The sequence below is a fragment of the Octopus bimaculoides genome, chromosome 11 (genome assembly GCF_001194135.2).
Source record: "Octopus bimaculoides isolate UCB-OBI-ISO-001 chromosome 11, ASM119413v2, whole genome shotgun sequence".
In the NCBI taxonomy this organism is placed as follows: Eukaryota; Metazoa; Mollusca; class Cephalopoda; order Octopoda; family Octopodidae; genus Octopus; species Octopus bimaculoides.
The window spans coordinates 43226678-43234605 of record NC_068991.1 but is presented as its reverse complement, the minus strand read 5'-3'; the positions used below and the strand labels follow the sequence as shown (position 1 = coordinate 43234605).

The 7928-nt window shown below is 36.8% G+C and overlaps 1 protein-coding gene across 2 annotated transcripts in view; it reads right to left on the bottom strand.

Moving 5' to 3' along the window:
* The window catches only part of LOC106873166 (galactosylgalactosylxylosylprotein 3-beta-glucuronosyltransferase 1), a 66576-nt gene that overhangs the window by 14096 nt on the left and 44552 nt on the right, over window positions 1-7928 (bottom strand). For both annotated transcript variants that reach the window (XM_052971763.1, XM_014920395.2), the window contains 2 exons: window positions 3409-3524; window positions 397-914 (listed from right to left, as the gene is read on the bottom strand). In XM_052971763.1, coding sequence (XP_052827723.1) covers window positions 397-914; window positions 3409-3508 — 618 coding nt within the window. In that variant the 5' untranslated portion in view covers window positions 3509-3524. The remainder of the gene's footprint in view (window positions 1-396; window positions 915-3408; window positions 3525-7928) is intronic.

The following is a 7928-nucleotide window of genomic DNA, read 5'->3' as shown; positions in this document are numbered from 1 at the left end:
CTCTAAAAGAAATGGAAAAACTTTCAAAATACAAAGACCTGGAAATAGAGATAACTCGAATGTGGAATCTAAAAACAGAAACAATTCCTATCATAGTAGGTGCCTTAGGTATAATAAAAAAATATTCAGACAAATACATAACAAAAATACCAGGACTTACAAATATATATAACATACAGAAAATTGCACTACTGGGTACTGCACACATTCTACGCAAAACACTTTCAATACAGTAAACATAAGAGCACTACAGCAAACCACAGCACATACCCAAGGCGCACAGAGCTGCGCTCGGTAGTGAAGTGAAAGCACGTTATAAAAATAAAACTACTGAATAATAATAATAATAATAATGATTTCTTTATAATAATAAATAATAATAAAAAGAGAAGTAACCTCTTCAAAGACTTTCAAGGAATATGTATTATCATCATCTGCAAAATAAAGAACTCCTTTCTGCGTGTTAATGTCAATATTTTCCCGAAGCCAATTAAGGGCAAGGTTTCGTTGAAGCACCCCACGTGGTTTTAACCAGTTAGGGTCTGTTGGTTTCAGTTTATAATTGTCAGGTGTTTTTACATTTAAATGTGTATAATTTAAGTTGCTTTCTTTCAAAAAATTGGCCACCAACGTAGTTTTTGTAGAAGAATCTTCTACTACAATCCAATGGAAATTGGGGATATGTAAAAATGTTTGTGAAAGTCTTGTGAGCTCAGCTTTCTGTACTAAACGTGAGTAAGTGGGAGTGATAGCAAAAATTGTAATTGTTTCTTTCTGTCTATTTTGTTTCATTGGCTTATGTGCAGTTTTAAGAGTGAAAATATAATCATCTCTGTCTTTCAACTTCTGCTGGCAGTCAGTTAACAAGCTTAATTTCCGTTCATCAATAGAAGTATTTTCATTGAGGAAAATAGCTGAAATGACAAAAGAAAAACTCAAGAAACACAATATATCTTGTCATGGAAGTAATTCCTCTCACTAAATCATTCAATAATAAATTGCATGCATAGCCTGTTTTCAGTTAAATTAGCCAAGAGAAAGAAGCCAATAAAAACACCAAGTATACTACACACTTTTCCCCAGATTTTTAAGCCTAAAAGTCTAAAAGTTTAAGGTGGTGTACTATACATGAGAACTTAAATGATACCTTTGCAACACAAATGTAGAAACAAATGAAAAATACAATAGGTTAAAAACCCAATGTATTAAATGTATTATAAGTTAATATTTATGGTTGAACTCCCTTTGAAACACAGTAATAAAGAGGCTACTTATTTTCCCCAATCCAAGTGTGAGTCCATATTCTGGACAGTATGACTTGTTATATTATTGTCCAAGCAAACTGATTTGTAATGAGGAGGTAAAATCAATATGTTATATTTTTCTATACTAATAATGAGACTAAATACACTTGTATATAAGTTGCAAATTTTTTACTTAAAGGGCACAAAAAGTTGCCTCTAATTTATCTTTTTAATCTTGCTCTGAGTTGGAAATTCATAGCATGCACTAACACATATTCATAAATATGCCCCACAAGCAAATGACCAAGTATATGTCACTATGCAGTGCATATGTAAATTTTGGAATTGTAAATAAACACAAGTTGATGATGTCATGCATGCAAACAAACAAATACTTATGGAGAGTTCAATTTTGCCAGTCTCCATACACATGTTATAACACACATATCTGTCTAAACTTGTTGCTTGTATATGCACAGATATGTTGGCAGCAGTGTTGGAAAAATTAAGTGTATATTTGAAAAAAAAAAATTACCAGAAATTAAAACATAAACATCAACTCTTTTGATGCCCACATGCTTGAGAACCACCCTTGGTTCTATGATACAAATTTCCTGATTTAAATCGATGTAAATGAGAACTTCGCACCAAACTTTCATGCTAATTTATGTTCCAAACACCAGATTAATAACGGAAATGTTATTTCACTAAATCCTTTATTATTTTCAAAATTATTTGAAAAAAGGCAGTGAATTTCAACAGATATCATCATTATATTATCATCATCATTTAATGTCAACTTTTCCATGCTTCCATGGGTCAGACGGAATTTGTTGAAGCAGATTTTCTATGGCTGGGTTCCCTTCCTCTCACCAATTATGGCGTTTCCAAGCAAGTTAATATTTCCTCATGTTTAGAATGGTTAGACATGTTTTTCACAGTACACTAGAAACATCACTTCTATGAACACCTGTACAGAGCATACTATGTACATTTTATCATGGCTGTAACATTAATAAGGTTACCCTCTATCAGGATCCTTACTGTTTTGTGGTGTTGTCTGTTTCATCAGGGTAACATTATTGTAAGAGTGGGCAGAAGAGAGGACCATTGCAGAAGATAAAACTAGAGTGGGAGGGAAAAAGAAAGGAGAAACAGGGGAAACAACATGGTTGGGGTAATGGTGAGGAAAAGGAGAAAGAAATTGTAGATATAGTACCAGAGGAGCAATGAGAATTAAAGGCAGGTTATAATGTGAAAGAACAATAATGACATTGGGAGAGGAGTGATGGTAGGTACCATAGAAGGGTAAATGGGGATGTAATTCAGATTCACACCTTACTTAAGCATCATGATTCAGAAAGATAGTGGAGAGAAGAATAGGATATAGAGTTAGAGGAAGGGGATTGAATACAGACAGATCTAATATTTTCCTCTCATTTCACAGATGGCATGGTACAGTGATAGTAGGAATGGTAGAGTAATGAAAGGATATTGAATAGATAAGAAGGTGGGTGAGTAATGGTGACTTAACAGGTACAACTGGGCAAAGGTCCAGATATAAATATATGTACCCCAGCCTCCATTACTACATCCCATGAATTTAATGAAAGCATTTACATTCTATATTGTTCTTTATATCTTTCTGTAATGAAGGCTGATGGTAGTAATTTCAAGTTTGAAAGTAAAGTTAAAAGTTCACTTTTAACTGGTAAAGTTCAGAGGTCACTTTCTGTTGTGTGGATGCTCCCAGACAATAAGTAGGCTAGTCCAATACGTATAAATAGTGGACGTGATAGCTAGTCATAGAAGCATCGCGTAGAGCAAGCTGGATCCATGAGTGGACTAGACGTTGAGTTCTATTGAGTCAAATCGTCGGAAGTGAGAGTTCGGTAGTTGAGTAGAGGTACATTATTGGCGAAGGCACGCCATCCGAACATGTGATATAACACTTTCAAATTTGGTTTTTGTTTTATTTAGTTTACATGAACTTTTGGTCAGATTTTAATAAATCTGACCAAACACTTCATTTTAGAAAATTCAATGCATGATATTTTTACTAGGATTTCATAGCCTTACATAATATGTATCATACACAAGTGCATATTATTGACAAATAAATACAGCATGAGAAAACAATAGAATGTAAATAAGATGAACTTACTCAGACCTAAAAGAGATGATCCTATGCATGTAGACAAACCAAATAAGAGCATACATCTGATTATAAATCGTCTGTTTTTTAACTCATAATATGAAGACATAATTGAGAAAATGGACCTGAAACGATAAGATTTCACTTGAAAAGGAGAAAAAACAAACAAAAAACATCAATGATGAATTAAATGATAAAAACCTTTCATCAATATATTTTAGTGATTGTGAATTTTCCATTGGTCTTCAACCAACTGAATTCTTTCTGGTGAAAGGGACATGTAAGCAGCTGAATAAGATTTTAGCTTTTACTTTGTTACCCAAAGCAACCAACACTGTGAATTCTGTTGTTAAGAATGGGTTGTGTTGAAAAAAGCCTTTAACTAATCACAACTTCATTAGTTGTTGGCTGAGACTGATGAGAATCTTTCAATCTTTCTCTCTCTCTCTCTCTCTTCCTCTATAATCTGGTCACTTCAGCCATGTAACGACCATGTGATTTTTTTTGGACTATTCTTTTCCTTCTCTCCAGAACTTTTCTCTTTCCTCTTTCTGATGAAGAGCCATGCTCAAAACATCACATCATTTTTTCATCTTAAACTGAATTCAATCCTCATCTTTTTTTCATCTTAAACTGAACTCAACCTAATACATTCACGTGTACACCCTTTTGACTGTTGTTTTTGTTTTTAGTTGTTTTCATTTTTGATTTACCTACACACACATGTACATATGTGTGTGTGCATGTGCGTATGTGTGAGTGCATGCATGACATTTGCAAATACCCTGTGCATCCAAAAAGACATCAGGAAATAGAAATTTCCACTGGCCTATCATACTTGCTAATTAAGGTAGGTGTGTCAAAGTGTCTTTACTCCTAGGTGGTGAAAACTCTTGTTAAGTCCCTGACTTGATCACTAGGTAAGTAGGTAAAGAAGAATTAAGAAAAACAGCAGTCTTCAAAATGATAATGAGAATGATATTAATCTGAACAAGAGCACTGAGAGTACAAACCTCCACCAAGGCAACACCAAAGTCCTCTCAACGATTAGTCAGAGATGATTTTTTAAATGAGAATATCTGAAATAAACTCAACTGCTCTCACAAACGAAAATAGTAAAAATGAACCCACCCACACTCATAAATTAAATAAAAAAAAAACAGGAAAGTAGTCCAGAATCCTTGCCTGGAACTGGATCCATCCCAAAATCTAATCAGTTTGTGCCAGTCATGAGGCCTAACATCCCTGAAAGTTTCATCTGAATCCATCCAGCAGTTCTTGAGATATCTTGTCCATGGACAAATGAACAAACAAACACGACTGAAAACAATACCTCTGCCTTCACTAAGGTGGAGATAACAATGACAATGACAAATAAAGCTGATCTTAATAATAACAACAGATGCCATTTAGTTAGTTTCAAGGACAATATATGCAGGGAAAATTTAGAGGTAATTGAATCAGTCCAGTCTTCTATTTGATTGCTTGATACATATTCCAGCACAGCACTGCCATATAAGCAGATGTCTTATATTCAGTATCATACATTTTCTCTTTCTCTTGCCTCTTAATTCTTTTTCTTCTCTTTGATAAAGAGTACCACTCAAAGCATAAGATTCTCTACCATGTTTTTTTTTTTGCTTTACATTTCTATACTTTTCAGGGACATGCTTGTGTAATCTGCATTCTTTGTTTGTCTTGTCTTTACCTCATAATTTTACTTGTATTATTGGTGTGATTTTTACTGCGTATATATATATATATATATATATTGTTTATCATTTATCTTCTACTTGTTTCAGTCATTACACAGTGGTCATACCGGGGCTGACTCCAGGACTTATGTTTTTCAAGCCTGGTATTAATTCTATCGGTCTCTTTTGTTGAACTGCTAAGTTGTGGGGACATAAACACACCAACACTGGTTGTCAAGCAGTGGTGGAGACACACACGCTCATAGATATATACATACACACACATATATATATATATATATATATATATATATATATATATACATGTACAATGGGCTTCTTTCAGTTTCCATCCACCAAATACACTCACAAGGGTTTGGTCAGCCAGAGGCTATAGTAGAAGATACTTGCACAACAAACCATGCAGTTTGACTGAACCCAGAATCATGTAGTTGGGAAGCAAGCTTCTTACCACACAATCACACCTGTGCCTAAACACACACATACACGCATGCACTCACACACATACACATATAATATACATAGTCAAAAAATAAAAACAATACAAAGATGAGGAGAGATAAAAGATGGAGAGAAAGAAAAATGTGTCTGAGATGGTCAAGGTATGCTGAAAAAAATGTGACATTTCTGTTACTCTCCACCACTTCTCTCTTACCACCTCCATCCACTACAAACCCACAGACTCATACTCTTACATCAACTTCTCCTCCTCCCACCCTAACCATACCAAACTGTCCATCTCTTACTCTCAGTTCCTCTCTCCCAACTGACTCTGTAGTGACGATCATGATTTCAAGACAGTCCCAACTCCCAACTCATGGCTCACCACTTCACCCAACAGGAATACTCTACCCAATAGGAATACCCCACCCTCCATTATCCAAACTGACCTCGCCCTTGCCTGATCTGTTGACTGTGCATCCACTCTCTCTCCTTGCTCTGGCCACCACTACCTTCCTCCATTTCCTGCTCACCTACCACCCCTCCACCTCACCCTTCCAATGCACCATTTTTCAGGTCTTCTGCTGAATCCAATTTGATCCCTTTACTTCCAACATCTTCCTCAACTCACCCTCCCCTCACAAACACACACACATGCATGTACAAGATGCAGATAGTATTTGTTTACAATTTTCAACTGCTAATCTTATGCATATTTTAAAAAATTCTTGTTGGTATTTTTTCTTCTTAAAAACAATAACTATTTTTGCTTTACTTTTTTGCAGAATAATTGACTCTGGAATATTTTGACACCCCACCCTACCACAATTTGTAGAAGAGGCATGGAGTCTTTCTTGGAATCCATGCGAGAAGGAGAAACAAGGAGATTTGAGACTTCCTCAACATCAGCAGAAGGATGGTGGAAAAGGTCAGAAAGGAGTTGGAAGATTCAGGATTCAAATACGAAGTGGCAGTAGAGAAGAAATCCCATGTTCAATGATCAGTTAACATCAGAACACTGGAATTTGTCGGTGAAACCCAGAGATCACCAACAATGATCCCAGCAAGTCAATGCATTCTATCGCACAGGAGAAAGGGTTGTGGATGAAAAACTCATCAGGCTGGTGGTGCATGGAGACATTCTCTACTTTTCATACAAGGGGAGGGAGGGACAATTTCTGTCCAAGGTGATGCAAGAAAAGCAACTCAAGCACACCAAGAAGCTGATTAACAAGTTGACACACCCACTGGGGCCAGATATAAAGTGGTTCTTTTCCAACGAGAATTTCTGCTAAGACCAGAACGTCAACTTGCAGAATAACAGGCAGCTCATGGTCTCACCCAAGGATGTGACCAGAGTCATGCAGACGAAATTTCCAGCGACAACCATGGTCTTTGGTGTTGTTAGCAACAAGGTGATGTTATGCCACTCCACTTCTTCCCTGAGAGCCTCAGATTGAACACCAATGGCTACATCCATGTTCTGAGTGAAGTGGTGAAGCTTTGGATCAACTGAGTTAGCTGCAGGGAGGCTGTATATGTAACAAGACTCTGTGCCCTGCCACACTAGCTGGAAGACCCAGGCCTGGCTGTTGGAGAATTTCTTTGATCACACAGTACCTGACATTTGGCCTCCCAACTCACCTGAGTACAACCCCCTTGACTTCTTTGTGTGGAGTGAAGTGGAATGAGAGACCAACAAATCCAACAGCAACACAAAGGACAAGCTGAGGGTCAGGATAACTAGGGCATTCAGGGACCTAAAATGGGAGACAGTGACGAAAGCCTGTGGCCAGTTCTGAGGTTGCTTGGAGGCTGTCATCGAAGTCAAAGGCGGGTTCATCGAGTGAGATCAACAGAACATGTCATGAAGACAAACTGACCCAAATTTGACAAATGTAAATGACTCTTTCATTTCTAATATTCTGCAAAAAGATGTGTGGGCATGGAGAAATATCTTGCTTGGAAACATATAAGGGTTAGAGACAGGAAGGGCACCTGCCTCAATAAACATTGTCTGAGCCATACAGAATTATAGTGATGATGTTATATATATATATATATATCATTAACATCATCATTTAATGTCCATGTACAATACTGGCATGTGTTGGATGATTTGACAGGATCAGATGGAGTCAATGATGACTGCTTTGCACTCCAGTGTCTACTTTGTATGGTTTCTATGACTGGATGTCTTTCCTAATACCAACCATTTTACAAAGTGTACTGGGGACCTTTTTTATGCTACTAGCACTAGTGAGGTTGTCATGCAGCTTGCAAGATTATGAACCCCAAAGGGAACAACTTTATGCTAGGCAACAGGCGAGAGAGAGAGAGAGAGAGAGGGAGAGAGAGAGAGAGAGAGACTTC